The following is a 16,540-nucleotide window of genomic DNA, read 5'->3' on the forward strand; positions in this document are numbered from 1 at the left end:
TGTTGCCTCCAGTCATCTGCCCTCTATAGTAGAATTGGTCTTCTGTTCCCCCCCCCAGGGTGTGAGGGTGTTGGCTCTCTGTCATTGCCCCCTCTCAATTTATGGGTGTGTTGGTTACAAGGTTTCTTTGTTTAATGGGGTACTTGCCACCTCTCCTTCCTGAACACAGGGGAATTGTTGATAAATGATAACTCTGTTCCCTTCCGTATCCCATATGTCTGAGTGATCATACATTTCACAGTTCCTTCCCTCACCCCATCCATCTCTAACTATGCTACCTATTTTCTTACCTTCAATTCATATTGAAATCTCTTTGCTGGCTAAATTCTAGAGTGAGATGTATAGTATGTCTCAGGGGGTTTACATGGAGATTAGACATAATATGATAGTGTTTATCATGTTGCCAGGCACAGACAAGGGTTCAGTGAATGGTATTGTAATGACTTCTTTCTTCCTGCTAATTTTTATTCCTCTTCACCACCATGTCCACACTGTGAAGGGAAGAAAATATAAAGATGACAATGTGGGATAAACCCTGTGAGCGTTGGTCTCGGTTCCCAGTCCGTGTTTAATGGCTGTTTTCCTTTGAGAACATAGGCCAGTTTAGCAACTGACTTTGAGTACAGACTTCGATAAAATATGAGTGTTGGGAGAGAGCCTCCTTAACTATCAGTTGCTCTGCAGATGCGTTGGGTCTTCTTCTGCCTATGTTGCCTGTCAAAATCTTGCAGTGTCTCAACCTACTTATGAAGCTTGAAGCAAGTGTGGTGAGTCTTTTCTCTCTTCTCTTTGTAGGTTAAGCCCATCCACAGTAATGGCCACAGCCTTACCCAGGACCTTGGGGGAGCTGCAGCTGTATAGAATATTGCAGAAAGCCAACCTGCTTTCTTACTTTGATGCCTTCATTCAACAAGGTGGCGATGATGTCCAGCAACTTTGTGAGGCTGGAGAAGAGGAATTTTTGGAAATCATGGCACTCGTGGGCATGGCAAGCAAGCCCCTTCACGTCAGAAGGCTACAGAAGGCTTTGAGAGACTGGGTTACAAACCCTGGCCTTTTCAATCAGCCACTGACTTCCCTTCCTGTCAGTAGCATACCCATCTATAAGTTACCAGAGGGATCACCAACATGGTTGGGGATATCTTGCAATAGTTATGAAAGGAATAGCAGTGTGCGGGAACCGCATTTAAAAATCCCTAAGTGTGCGGCCACCACATGTGTGCAGAGCTTGGGTCAGGGCAAGTCAGAGGTGGGAAGTTTGGCACTGCAGAGTGTCAGTGAGTCCAGACTCTGGCAAGGACACCATGCCACTGAGAGTGAGCACAGCCTCTCCCCAGCAGACCTGGGCTCCCCAGCCTCTCCAAAGGAAAGCAGTGAGGCCCTGGATGCTGCCGCTGCACTCTCTGTGGCTGAGTGTGTGGAGCGGATGGCCTCCACGCTGCCCAAAAGTGACTTGAATGAAGTGAAAGAGCTGCTCAAGAACAATAAGAAGTTGGCCAAAATGATTGGTCACATCTTCGAGATGAGTGATGAAGATCCACATAAAGAAGAGGAGATTCGGAAGTACAGTGCCATCTATGGGCGATTCGACTCCAAGAGAAAGGATGGCAAACACCTCACATTGCATGAGGTAAGGAACCTGGGGTGGGTGTGTGTGTGTGTGTGTGTGTGTGTGTGTGTGTGTATGTATGTATGTATGTATGTATGTATGTATGTATGCGTGCACGTGCACTAGCGCCTGCATGCCCTGAAAATACTGAAGTGTTCCAGCTCTGTTGTGAGCAGCTTGCCCTAGGGCAGTCTTGTGTTGAACTCAAACACATTTGAGTTTTAAATCTACAGTGTAAGGTAGCTTTTCAAAACTGTCAGAATCCAAGCAGTGAAACATAAACTTTGCATTTGCAAGGTGTTTTGTCTTTTAGTTAAGAAATAAAATAGGATTTCAAAAGAGGACCTTCCGTTACGATAAATCTTTCCACCAAAAGCCGCCTGAGCCCCTTCGCCAAATGTGTGCTTTATGCCAGCCACCCGCCTGAGTTAGAGCCCAAATTAATACACAGAGAGACTTGTATTAGGTTCAAATGCTGCTTGGCCAATGACTAGGTTTCTTCATCTGTTAGCTCAGTCTTAATTATCATAAATCTATATATTTTATAAGACTTATCGGACACCTTATTGGCGTCCCTCCTTGCCAGTGGATCACATTGCACTGCTGGAGGAAGAGTGGAAAAAAGGGACCCTTCCTGTTTCTCCTTCGCTTAAATATGAGTCTCCTTACTATGTCACTTCCTGCCTGGATCACCACTTCTCTACTACATTTCCCAGAATCCTCTTTGGCTCCTCATCCTGTCTAACTTGCTGTCTCATTGGCCAAACAGTATTTTATTTAACAATCAATAAGATAAACATACACAGTACATTCCCCATCAACCTTCATTTAAAACTTTTTTGTAAACCTTTGTAAGAAAACAAAACAACAACAACAAAAAACAATGCAAAATGACGAGAACATGGCAGGTGAATGTTGGAGGTGAGATTATAGCTTTGAATCTTGCTTTGGTTAGATGCCTGGTATACAAAGGTCTCACTGTTTTATCTCCACAGCACTTTCTCCAGCAGTTCTGCTTAAGTATGCATATGTGCATGTATATATGCACACATGTTATATGCATACCTCTTTAATGGATGTGCATATATCTTTCCACCTTCTTGCTTTCTCTTGTTATCTGACTACATTTATCTTGAAAATTCAGTGCACATGTAAGCTTGTCTTTTCTGTCATCTTTTCTTCCAAGGAGAACGGCCTGTCCATTCCTTTTCACTGCATCCACTTTTGTCACAGTAGCGCCAGAACACACGGTTGTAGTGTTTGTAACCTGCTCTGTCCCTTGCTGGCTAATGTCTTTTCCACTTTTTATCCCTAGAGTCTAATGTATCCAGTGAGTGCTTAGAAAATGATGAATTTAAGAGGTGAAAAAAAAAAGACTTTTGTTGGTGAGATTTTAAAAAAATAACCACATACCCTTTAGAAAAAAGGAAGAAAACACTCAGAAAAAAACATTAGGTTGACTATAGTATTTAATTCAATATTGTGTTCTTTCCCCCTAGTCTTGTCTTTTAATACGAAAAGGAACAAATTTCTCTGTGAAGGTATTCTGATACAGAAGGAGGTAAATTACTGACTTGTAAACTTCCAAAGACTTATCTTTACATGTACAGACATGAGGTCATGCTTCACAAACTGTTTTTCCAAATTCCTTTGTTGGTGGTGAAACACCATGTTTCCACAGAGAGCTGCCCAAGTTAGTCCACTGTGGGGTACATCAGAGGCCATCATTCACCTTAACTCCTCACTTTGCAGTGTCATTTTGGTTGTTGCCAGTTTAAAACGTTTACATATACTAGTATGTGAACATTATGGCATACACTTAAAAGTATTTATTATTTTTAATTAAATCTATGTGTCTTTTGTATAGATATATGTTTTCGTGCCCACGGAGGCCACCTTTGTCAGATCTCCTGGAGCTGGAGTTACAGGCAGCTGTAAGCCACCTGTCATGGGTGCTGGGAATTGAGCTAGGGTCCTCTGCAAGAACAGTATGCACTCCTAACCATTGAGGCTTCTCCAGCCCCAATTACACATACCTTTTACAGTCTTGTATGTATTCTTCTGTGGAATGGATCCCAACATACAAATTGTGAGAGCAGGGAGTGTGCAGATGTGATGTTTCAATCTAATGCTAATTGCTGCTAAATCACATTCTAAAAGGCAGGAAACATTGTGCTTCCATCATTGCTATGCGAGTGTCTCTTTATCCACAACTTGCTAGTAATGAATTTTACATTTTTATCTTTGCCAGTGTTAAATGATAAAAACTTAAAGCTCAGATTTTCGTTTCCTCTTGAGAGTAATGGGTTTCTTTTCCTATAACACATAATCAGTTATACGCTCATATAGCTATCCTAGTAGTTTTAAAAATTGATTGGTTTTGGGCAGAGTGGTGCACACCTTCAGTCACAGCACTCAGGAGGCACAGGCAGGCAGATCTCTGTGAGTTTGAGACCAGTGTAGTGTACAAAGTAAGTTCCAGGACAGCTAGGATTATATAGTGAGATCCTGTCTCAAAAACAAAAACAAAAACAAGCAAACAAAAAACAAAGATTGGTGAAAACTTCTTATATTTTATGGACATAAACCCTTGTCTTATATAGCACTGTCTCTTCACATGGTCATTCTTCCTCTGATGTTTCACTGTTTTACTTAGTTGTATCTGTTGATCTGACCCTGTTTGGCACAGCTGAGTTTCCCCTCACTGGCATAGACTAAATAACTCAGTATCCTTACAATGCAGTCTGCCACATGGAGGGACAAGTACTTCTGTACTCTCATGTTACAGCTTTTCTGGGTTTTATTTTGTTTTTAAGGTTGTGGTAATTTTAAACATTTTTCCATCCAAATAAAATTCTAGATACATTTATCAGGTTTCTTAAAAATGTGTAATTTTGACTAGAAATGTTTTACCATGTAGGTTAACTTGGTAATTAGTTGGCATTTTTATAATAATGGGCCCTGTATGAAAGTACGGAATATGGTTTTCCCTATTTAGACCTTTTACATTCCTCAGTAATTAATTAATTTTGTAATTCTTTTATTCACATATATTTTTTGTACATTTCTTATTGGGTCAAATTCTATGTATGTTGAATGCCTATATTACATATATTGAATTGTTTCTCTGCTTTAAAGGTACAAGTAGATGTGAAAGGATGTGAGAATTTTCCCACTCCCCTTTTAATGGCCATCACTAGTTGATTTTCAGCAGTTTCACCATCTGGCCTTTTAAAATAAGTGGTTTTGGATATGCAGGCTGAAGTTTATGACCACAGAATTGTGTAGCAGGAATGACTGACCAGAATGGACCAGTCTGTTTTGGGGTTAGCGTACGCAGTTACTGGGTGTCAGCATGTGCGCCAGAGCATTTGGATGAATAAGGGTATCCAGCAAGAAAATGTAATTCGTAGGAAGTGGGTGAAATGTGTTGGTGATTTTAGTTTTGTGCTTTAACATATCTTTTATATAACTTCTAAAGTTTTACAGATGAAGCACAAAGTTGAGTAAAAAAAAAAACCATATTTTTATAAAAGTAAAAGTGATTTTTACAAGATTAATAGCCTAATCAATTTCAATATGAAAAACATCCTTTACATTAAACAATTCAAGATAATTATTTTTATGCAAGGTCTTTGCTGCAGGACTCTTTACTAACTCGGTATAAATGGTGTATAAGTCTCATGGGGCTGTCCTAAGTCTCTGAATGACCCTGCACACAAAATGAATGCTGGGTACTGGGAGGCAGGGCGGGGTGGGGCTGGGGGTGAGGGTGGGGCTAGGAGGCAAGGGCGGAGCTTTTGGAAAGTCAAGTGATGGGTGATGGGAGGCGAGTGTGGAGCTCTGGGAAAGTCATCTTACTTCTTCACTTGGACAGTTCTTGGTACTAGGAGCTCAAGTGTGTCAATCTATCAAAACAGTGTGGATGGGGGTAGAAGTTAACAAACCCAGCTTTCATCAACTCTCAGACTCTCTCAGACCCTGGAGAACAGTGGGAGTCTGAAATTATGAGAGGTTAAAAGGTAGAAGTGCTGTTGTGACCTTTCAGGCATTATGAAAATGTTAACTATATGAATCAGAGAAAGACTTTCAATATTTATAAATATTTAAAATGAAGCAATATTACCAGTTTATCTTAAGCTTCCAAATAAGGAAATATGTGACTTCCTTAGCTCTATCTAACTGTTCTGGGAGTTTTTCTTTAAATCTTTCAAAGCCAAGTGTTGTCTGTAGTTAGTGGTGTTTTGTAGTGGCATCTCTGACAGCAGGGGCAAAAAGTCAACTCCAGCAAGTCCATAGGATTTTTTTCTTCTTGTAAACATTTTTGTATTTGTTCCCCAAAGCATTTGTATCCTCTACAGTAAAAAATTACACAGTAGAACATTGTTCTGTGTTTAAAGTTAAAGAATAGATTTTTGGTGTGTGCATACACCACACACACACACAGTCCTGGGCAATGGCAAAGCTTAGAACCAGTCATATTCTTGATGTGGGGCAGGTGCTAAAGGACCAGGGACAACCCAGGTGTGGTACTAGGAATTTCAGCAGGCAGAAGATCTCATCTGTCCAGAAGTGCAGTCGAAGAGAAGAGGTCATGATGAAGGCAGGTGGTGTGTTGTGGATCTGGAGTCCATGGATGATAAGAAATAAACTGAAAATTGGAAACTGTAAGGACTTAGAGTGCAGAAACATAAGCACGTCAGCAGTTTGCACTGCACAGTAGCTATTGGCTGATCAAGGGACCGTGGAAAAACATGGAAATTATAGTTCCATCAAAACTGTGGGCACTCAGCTGCTAAGAAGTCAACAAGGTAAAACCCTAGGCCCACAAAACAGTGATGCCAACCTTAGTCAGCTGCCAGTTCAGTGTGAGAAGCCAAAGATGAGATGTTGCAGAAGACTCCAGCAGTTTGGGTTTCGAGAGAAGAAGCACTGGATCTGGGACTCTCCCAAACAAGAACAAGCTGTGCACAGTCACAGTGTTTTATTTGGTGCTTTCAGCTCTGAGTGGATGCTTTTCAGCACCTGACACTTGAAAAGAGGTGCTGGGTTTTCTTTGGATGCTTCTAAGAAATAAATTATAGGGCTATTAAGGTGTAGTATATTTCTCCTTGAATCACTTGGTAAGTTTACATTTTTCTAAACATGTTGAGTAAATTTGTTTTCAAACACTGGCACAAAGTTATTTATAGTTTTTATTACCTAACCTAGTCTTACACGATCTCTCTCCCACCCATCACTCTTGTCCAAAAATTCAACAGTTTTTCTCTGAGAACTGCACAAACAAGGGTCAGTGGGCCTGGACTGGGCTGCCTCCTGTTTTTGTGAATAAACTATTGCAACAGCTCATGCCTTTTTTTTTTATGTAATGTCAATGGTTGCTTTTAAACTACAGTAGCAGAGTTGGACAGCTGGACACGGTCTGGCCTGTGAATCCTAAAATGTCCCTCTGTGCTTTACAGAAAGAGATTCTTCTATTTGAAGTACTTGTTATCTTCATTGAGGTTTTTGGTTGTGTTGTGTCTATGGTCTCTTCTAAATTAAATTGGGTGTTGGGCTCATTAGTGTTCATTGGTTTTATATTTTCTGATTTAAGCTGTTATAGCTCTGAGTTTTCAGTGTGCATGGATCCATTATTATTCTTAAAATTTTGATATTTCTTATTTTTATGATTTCTGGCTCATGAGTTGTTTAGAATTTTTGTTGTTGTTGGTTTCTAAACATAAAGAAATCTCCCTCACCGGTGTTAGTTTTTCTAATGATTTCTGTCTGAATTACATGGTGGTTGGTTCTCTCCCCCATGAAAGTGCTGGAGATTGAACTTAGGCAAGAAGGCTTGGTGGCAAACTCCTACCCACTGTACCAGCTCACTGACCCTGTTTTTGATGTCTGATTTCTTTGACTGAACTCATATTTTTAAGAGTGTCTAGAAGCCCCTGGAAGGAAGTAGGTTTCCTTAGCAGTTACTTGCTTTTGATTCTACAAGTTAACATGGTTACAAAAACTTTAGGGTAAGTTCTCAACTCATTTTATTGCGAGTGAATTATGGGGGAAGCCAATGTGAGGACCAAGGGGCTTGTGTCTGCTGTCTTCCACATAGTTGTGAGGTACAGGGCAAGTGGTCATTTCCCCTGTATGCCCCTGGGTGACAGCTGATTTTCTAATGCTAATGCTTGGAGCTTTGTAGAAGAACACAGCTTAGCACTCCTCACCCTGGGGAGCACCAAACTTTGCTCCTTGGTCCTTTCCCATACTTTCCAGCCTTGTGAAGATGGAAACTTTTTTTCCAGTCTTGTTTGGACACTATATCCTTGACTTAACTTGCTCTTTGAGGTTCTGCCATCTTTGTTTTGTGCTCACATGTTACTCTTTTTCTGGCCCAGGAAACATGTCAGGGAATGTCCCTGCCATCCTGCCTCCCCTCTCTGTTTGTTTTACTCAGCATTTTGTTTGTTTGTTTGTTTGTTTTGGGTTTGGCTTATATTGTAATTTTTCTGTTCTTAAAACATCATGACAAAAGCAACTTAAGGAAGGAAGAGTTTAATTTGGAGCGTGGTTCATCATTAGTGGGAAGTCCAGGCAGTGGCACAGGAAACAGGAAGAGCAGAGCCATGCATGCACAAGACTCCTTTCTATTCAGTCTAGGACAGTGGTTCTCAACCTTCCTAATGCTACGACCCTAATACAGCTCCTCATTTTGTGGTGACCCCCAGCTATACAATTATTTCATTGCTACTTCATAACTGTAATTTTGCTACTGTTATGAGTTGTAGGGTAAATATTTTTGGAGAAAGAGGTTTGCCAGAGGGGTCATGACCCACAAGTTGAAAACTGCTGATCTAGGCTCTCAGCCCAGGGAATGGTGTCATCCACAGGGAACATGCCTTCCTACCCCAACTCGTCCAGTGGTGGACACACTCAGAGGCCCATTTCCCAGGTCTCATCATGTTGACTATTGAAATTAACCACCACAATTTGTTTTGTTTGGGGGGAAGGGTAATCATGGTCTTTGTCCTCTTTAATGTCAAAAGACAAAGTTCAGTTGCCTTTTGAGCTTCTCTGTCATCCAGCATTTGCAGAGTGTTTTTATGTCAATTATACTTCATTGACAGTTATAGTAATTTGGTCACTAAAGATGAACTACAGTAAAAGAAACTTTCACAGAATCAGTTCGCCACCTTTTTCTGAAGACGAAGATAACGGAGTTAAGTTTTAAGTTCTGCCATAAATGAGAGCGAATCTTTCACATGGTGATAAAAATGGAAACTTACTATTTGGGGTTATGAAGATAGGAATTAGGAGAAATTACTCTTTACTTTGACAAAATTGCAGTAGTAGCAAAAGCTAGCGGTGTCAGAGATAGCAACTGCATCTTTCTTTAAAAGTATATTAGTTACTGATTTGCTAATTATTGTCAAGTAAGGCCATGAAATATGTCACTGACTCTGGTGATACATGATTTATGAAAGCTTGCCTGAGGATTCAGAAAGCAAGTCAGCCACGAGCCATAGAAGCCAGGTACACAACTTTAATCCCAGCTGCCAGAAGCTAGGGGGACTTAATCCTAGCACTCAGGATTAAGAGGTAGATGGATCTCTCTGAATTCAAGGCCACCCAGGATACACAAGACTGAATCAGTCTAAAAGAGTAACAGCTCACACGCCTTTAATCCCAGGATTGGGGTGTAAAAGATAGAAGCAGGGTCTTCAGTATTCAGTAGAAGGCATTCATTCTCTAGCCACACTGAAGATAGAGGTATTCATTCTCTAGCCATGTCTGAGGCTTGGTGAGAGCTCTTGAAGACAAGATCAGCCCTTTCAGCCTGAGGTAGATGTAAGAAGCTAGTGGCCAGCTGCTTTGCTTTTCTGTTACTCAGCTTGAAGTTGGAACCCCAGTATCAGTCTTTGGGTCATTTATTTAATCGTGTTATAACTGACAGATGAGTTGAAGGGAGGGACTCGAAATTTAGTGTCTTACTACACTTGGGAGTGAGCCAGGGATCTCACTCCAGTTTTAGTTTTCTGACAGGAGGGTCCTTTAAAGCAGGGAAAGTTCCTCCTACTTTTCCAGTCGATGGGAGTTGAAATTCCATGACAGTGAATGTGTTAGGTTGTTTTTGTTGCTTGCCAGTAAGTTTTCAAAAGACTTATAAGTTTTTTTCAGTTTATGTTGAAAAATTATTTTCTGTGGTTTGTACCTAAACTGGTAGTTCTGAAGTGTGGGTAATTCAGGAATCTCACTGGTAATCTAAGGCTTCCCATAGTAATTTACATTTGCGAGTATAAAAATGGCTACTTAGAAAGCAATTGGAGAAGAATCCTCTTGGTCACTGTAGCGGCAAGCATGCCGAGCCTGCAGTTCAAGAGGCATCAGTCTGTGAAGTGTTTCCCCTTTAATCTCAGTCACATGGTGTCCCTCCAAAAGCAGAGACCAGGCATTGTGGCATATGCCTGTAATCCAGTGCTGGGAAGTGGAGGAGGATCAGGAGTTCAGGGCCATCCTCTGCTACATAGAGAGTTTGAGGCCAGCATGGACTACATAAAACCCTGCCTCAAAAGCAAGACAAGCAATGACAAGGAAAAAGAAAACCCTTGAGAACGCAGCTGGTCCTTGCTGATGCTATAGGGGAAAGGAGTAAGCCCTTCATCTTCCTGCTGGGTGTTTAGCTCAGCTGAGAGCTTACCATGGGAGTCCAGGCTTGCAGCCTTGCTGTCAGTAGTAAAACCAGCCCTCAGGACATGTGTTCCAGTGCAGTTGGAAATTCAGGGAGGATGGTGGTAAACATAACGAAACACATAAATGTTAGACATTTATGTCATACTACATACCATAACACATGATGTCAGACACTTGTGTCATACTTCATACCATAACACATGATGTCAGTTACTTGTGTCATGCTACATATAATTAAGTGTGACGTCAGGCACTTATGGCAATACCACACTCCACAACACATGATGTCAGACACTTGTGTCATGCTACATACCATGACACCTGGGTAGAAAGGTAAGGTAGGCTTAAAAAAGGAACCTTTACCTGTTTCTAGAGAAGGAAGAGGTCCATGCATGGCTTTGAATAAGAGTGGCTCCCATAGGCTCATACTGGTATGGCCTTGATGGAGGAAGTGTGTCACTGGGGTGAGCTTTCCGGTTTCAAAAGCCCATGCCAGGCTCCAGGCCCAGGTGCTTGCTCGCTGCCCCCAACCCTGCCCTTCGATCAGGATATAGCTCTCAGCTACTGCTCCAGTACCATGATAATGGGCTAAATCTCTGTGCTGGCTATATGTCAACTTGACACAGGCTAGAGTCGTTTGAGAGGAGGGAATCCCAATTGAGAGACTGCCTCCATAAAATTGGGCTGTAGGCAAGATTATAGAGCCTTTTTTTCATTACTGATTGATGGGGGAGGGCCCAGCCCATTGTGGGATAGAACTACCCCTGGGCTGGTAGTCCTGGGTTCTGTAATAAAGCAAGCTGAGCAAGCCAGTAAGCAGCACCCCTCCATGGTCTCTGCATCAGGTCCTGCCCTGGGGTTCCTACTCTGTGTGAGTTCCTGTCCTAACTTCCATCAATGATGAACTGTTACCTGGAGATGTAAGTGAAATAAAGCCTTTCCATCCTAAGTTGCTTTGGTCATGGTGTTTCATCACAGCAGTAACAACCCTGACTAAGACATCCTCTGAAACCATAAGCAGTTAAATACTTTGTTTTATAAGAGTTGCCTTGGGCATGGTGTCTCTTCACAGCAACACAAAAGTGACTAAGACAGCATCCAAAGGAGAACCTATAAGGCTAATGAAAAATGTAAGAAAAGAGACTGGTACCACATAGGATACAAAGTGAATGCTTACCTTGTAATCTCTAAAGTCCATACAAAAAGGAAACACCACGAGAAAAGAAACGGCAAGCTGCTAGCAGTAGATTTTAGAAATAACTTGGACATGTGAAAAGGTTGATTTCTAGTTAATCAATACCATATATGAAGTAGGCAAAGTTTTTAAAATACGGGAAGCAACATGAGGCAGGGTTCTAGTAACAGTCTCCCTGTGAGTGCCCATGGTATTATTTAGAGAAGTTTCTCGAAACAGAAATTATGGTAGGGCATAAAAAGTTAATAGGGCTGGGTTTGGTGGTTCACGCCTTTAATCCCAGCTCTTGGGAGGCAGAGACAGGCGGATGTCTGCAAGTTCGAGGACAGCCTGGTCTCCAGAGCGAGTGCTAGGATAGGTTCCAAAGCTACACAGAGATACCCTGTCTCCAAACTCTGTCTCGAAACTGATGGTATGGCTCAGTGTCTGAGAATAGCTTGCTACTCTTAGAGAACCTGAGTTCACTTCCCAGCACCCATGTCAGGCAGCTCTCAGTTGCCTGTGAGTACAGCTTCAGGGGACCTTACACCCTCTTCTGACCTCTTCAGGCCTCTGCACACATGTGACATGCCCTCAAGACAGACACATATAAGTAAAAATTAACCTTAAAGGAATCTTATTAAACTTTAGTGTGTTCTGTGATCTAACAAGTCCATTTGTTAGAGCTTATGCCAAATAAATAATTAGAATGCATGCAAAGAAAGATGCCCATTTGTGAATGTGCTTTGCCACTTATAACACTTGAAGGACTGGGGTTATCCAGGTAAGGTTGGGTTAAATAATGTATTGCTCTTTTCTGGAATGGCATTTCATATGTATAGCAAAAGTGACATTAGAAAGGATTTTAAAATTCACTGATCAATGATACTTACTGTGCATTGAGCCCATATCAGGTGCTGATGTAATTGTGCCAAGTCTCTGTTATAAACCATGATAAAAAATAAAAGGTACATTATTATGTAAATTAAAAGGGACTTGAAAGGCTTTAGTGTACAGAAATAAAAGAAGCTACTAGCCTTAAAGGTGAGATGCCTGGGTAGAGGGAAACGGTCAATGTCTGAACTTTCTAATTAAAGCAAAACAAGAACTAAACACCAATAACACCAATAGTGGCTTTCCACCAGGTATGGCTCCTCACTTTTCTCCTATGAGAGCTTTTGAGGGGGTGCTGTCTTCCTGCTGCACATACAAAGGCGAGGAGACCGAGCCCTTTGTTCTTCCAGACTCACACATCCGTGACTGAGTGGCGGAACAGAATTAACCCCCATCTGTCAATACCAAGCCTGCTTCCTGTCACTGCCCACACTGTGCACACCGTGATGCAGGACATTTCTTGCTTTTTAAAAGAAGTCTGGTTTACCCACCAGTAGTTCCCTGCATCTGCTTCTCAGAACTGTGGGGAACTGCTGACTTGTTAATGAGTTCCTGTGAGATTTGCTGTGTTAAGTTCTAGTACAGGTGTGTCTCATCAGCCAGCAATAATGTTGGCAGTCTTTTAAGAGTTATTGAATCGAGTAAATATAAAATTTTAGTCTTGGAATGTCACCTTTCCAGTGCCACTGTTAACTTGTCATTACTTTGCTGTTTAAGTAGTCTGATCAGGGTTGCATTAGGAATTTGCATGTCAGTTCAGGTAAGACATGCTGACTGTGTATAATCGTGTTTAACTAACAAGATTGTCAGCATTTCAAAAAACTAGCTTTTGGGTTTTTTTTTCCATAGCAGAAATGAGATATAGAATATTTCTTTATCATTCATAACTCCCCCTACCTAGTCAAAAATGCAGAATAAATAAATACAAGTAGGTAAAAGCAAGGCAATTATTTCTAACTGTTTGGGCTTCAGAAGACGGTAAGTCGGCTACCTGTCCTGCAGCCTGACACGAGGGGTAACGGGTGATTTTATGAATTATTTCTTCCTATAATGATGGGACTTTTTCACAGTAAGTGAAACATTCCATTATCAAATGAAATAGAAATGCTTATTTTTGTGAATCTCTTTTTTTTGGATGCTTAGCTCACTGTCAATGAAGCAGCCGCTCAGCTCTGTGTGAAGGACAATGCCCTGCTGACGAGAAGAGATGAACTTTTTGCCCTGGCCAGGCAGGTTTCTCGAGAAGTTACCTACAAGTACACTTACAGGACCACCAGGTGAGTCCGGAGCAGTACATTTGCACGTTGGGTAGGGGCAGAGTTTGAAACATCGTTCATGTATAGACTGAGTGTCTCAGAAAAGGTAACATGATTAATACAGAATTAAACAGTGCAGTGACTTTTCAAAACATTGCCCAAAGGGATTTTTTAAATTAAATTATTTTAATTGGATCTTGAAAAACATAAAAAATAGGTACCATTTGGTATTTGAATACATGTATGCATTGTATGATGTTGAAATCGGTTGTTAAACCTGCTTGTTCAAGCATTTGTCATGTGTTCTTAGTGAAGACATCCCAAAGCCTTTCTCTGAGATTTGAAATAAATGTACATAATCTATCCACAGCAGTCTACTATGTGGTGGCTACTGGGACTTCTGACCCTAACAGCAGTTTTTTGTTTTTTTCTGTAATCCTCCTCTATATCCTCACTTTTGAAAGATACAGTCTCTAGGGCTCTAGTGCTCTGGCCATGGTATAGACATTCTGTCACACAGACCTTGGCTTTGAGTGTGACCCTGAGGTCTCTACAGCCTTCCAGACACACGTACACACTCACTAACAGGTGGAATTGGTGATAGCTGTGAGGAAGCTGGTTCTTTTGCTGTCTAAGAAGACAAGATCTCACTGGCACAGTCCCTTTTTGGGTAGATTTTTGGTTGTAGTCTTTTGTTATTGGAAATAATGCCACAATAAGTAAAATTGTGTTTTGCCTATTCCAAGATACACTTTTTACATTTTAGTATCTTTTTACAGTGACATGTAAGTTAGATTTGACTTCTCATAATTTAGTTCTCATATTTGACAAAAATATATTAAGGTGGTGACTTAAAGAGTGGATGCCCTAGTACTGACAGGTGCCATGTCATAGGTGTATAGTGTGACTCTGGCATAGCCAGGTCAGACTGTCTGAATTGTTGGGAGATAGGCACAACACATCTTATTTCACACTGCCTTATGCATTCATATCAAATGACAATTTTAATCATTTTATCTGACATGGTCCCTGCTGAACTCTTAAAGAGACACATTCCCTGATCCTTTCTTCTTTCTTTTCTTTTTTTGTTATATTGTCATGAATACTGCTTTCTCTGGTAGAGTCCTTTGAGTTAGAGGCTTTTTAAAGTATGTAATATTGTCTACATATCCCCTAATATTAACTTGGGAATGATGAGACAGTCCCTTCCATTATGTAAATGGTTACTGTATGTCATTTTTCCTGCTATGGTTTCAGAATTAAATATTCCAAGGGAACATTTCAGACTGAGATCACTCTGTAATAAAATTTGTTATCTTCTCAAGCTTGTTCTTTCTCCCTTCCCTTTAGGTTAAAATGTGGCGAAAGAGATGAGTTGTCTCCAAAGAGAATCAAAGTGGAGGTATGGATGCAGGTTATGTATTGTGTGCTAAGATGTTTTGCCTCATTTATAAGATCACCAAAAATAATGTAAAATCTTCTTAGTTCAGACAAAAAAATGACCTGCAATTTAGTTAAAAAAATAAAATTATAGACTCTTAAAAGCAGTATAGAATGTTGTTACCATGAAGTATCTGTAGTAATTCCAGTGAGCAAACCAAGGAGATGGTTTTCTAAAAACATATTTTAGATTTTATTATTTTTATGTGTGTGGGTGTGCATCACATGTGTGCAGTGCTCATGCAGGCCAGAAAAGGACATTGGATCCTTAGAGCTGGAGATCCATCCAGTTGTGAGCTGTCATGTGGGTAATGGGAATTGAACCCAGGTCCTTTGGAAGAGCAGACAGTGTGCTTAACCACTGAGCAATCTCTCTGGTCTCTGCCGCACCCCCCCAGGAGATTCTTTTTTTTTTTTTAATTTAGTTACCTTCATTTAATGTGCATTGGTGTATTGCTTGCATGTATGTCTGTGTGAGAGTCTCAGATCTTGAAGTTATAGACAGCTATTAGCTGCCATGTGGGTGCTGGGAATTGAACCTGGGTCCTCTGTTAGAGCAGTTGGTGCTCTTAACCACTGTGCTGTCACTCCAGTCCCATCCCCCTAACCCAGGAGATTCTTAAAAGGAAACTGTATTGACTAGATTGATAGCAAGTTTATTGAAGATTGGCTTACAGATCAGTGTCTTAGGGACTTGAAAGTCTCCACTGATCAAATGTCTCATTAGCCGCAGGTCACTCAGGAGTTGGCTTTCGGTGCTTTTCGTTCTCCAAGGAAACTGACAATTGCAGAAACATCACTGTACTTAAAACGTTTCTCAGGGGACCCTGGTTGAGACTGTTATTGTGATTTTAACTTGTGAGTGGTACGGTGAAAACTGATCGAGAAAAACGTGCTTCTTTTAGGATTCCTGTAAGTCGAGAGTGGTTTCAGAACTACTGTTTTTCAGTTTGGGTGGCATGCCTTTTCTGAGTCTAGTCTGCAGCAGGGTGGAAGTGCTCTGTGGCCTACCCCATTATTTAATTTCTGGTTCCAGCAGATAAACTGTGGTTCACAACTCCAACTTCCCATCACTACGTTATCCTTGCCTAGTGTCTGTGTGGCAGAGTCCTTTATTGGTACCAAGCCAGAATTATCTTGTAAAAGCATATTTTTATCTTGCCTAAACCCTCCCAGTGGCTTTCTGTCCCTGTGAGGAAACCTAACTTTGTAGTCTGGCTCCAGCTTGCTTGTCTTCTTTGCTACTTTACATTGTCATTCCCACTGTTCCACCTGCACGGACTGACAAAGCTCAGTGTGCACTGCATGTATCACTGTACCTGTTTTATGCCTGAGCTTTTACTTTGTCACCTCCAGTTCAGGGGATGGGGCTTATGTACCCCAAATCACCCTCTGGCCGCGGTCCAGCTTGTTATACCACTTATGATTATACCGCTTACGATTTTGGAATTTTTGAACGTTTGTGTTTATTGTCAGTCTGCCCTGCTGGAG

The 16,540-nt window shown here is 41.1% G+C and overlaps 1 protein-coding gene across 3 annotated transcripts in view; it reads left to right on the forward strand.

The window, feature by feature from the left end:
* The first annotated feature begins 795 nt into the window (after positions 1-795).
* Positions 796-16,540, forward strand: part of Nab1 (NGFI-A binding protein 1) — a 33,775-nt gene continuing 18,030 nt past the window's right edge. For all 3 annotated transcript variants that reach the window (XM_027396853.2, XM_027396854.2, XM_027396855.2), the window contains exons 1-3: positions 796-1,630; positions 13,497-13,630; positions 14,960-15,011. In XM_027396853.2, the coding sequence (XP_027252654.1) occupies positions 815-1,630; positions 13,497-13,630; positions 14,960-15,011 (1,002 nt within the window). In that variant the 5' untranslated portion in view covers positions 796-814. The remainder of the gene's footprint in view (positions 1,631-13,496; positions 13,631-14,959; positions 15,012-16,540) is intronic.

The sequence above is a fragment of the Cricetulus griseus genome, chromosome 2 (assembly GCF_003668045.3).
Source record: "Cricetulus griseus strain 17A/GY chromosome 2, alternate assembly CriGri-PICRH-1.0, whole genome shotgun sequence".
NCBI lineage: Eukaryota > Metazoa > Chordata > Mammalia > Rodentia > Cricetidae > Cricetulus > Cricetulus griseus.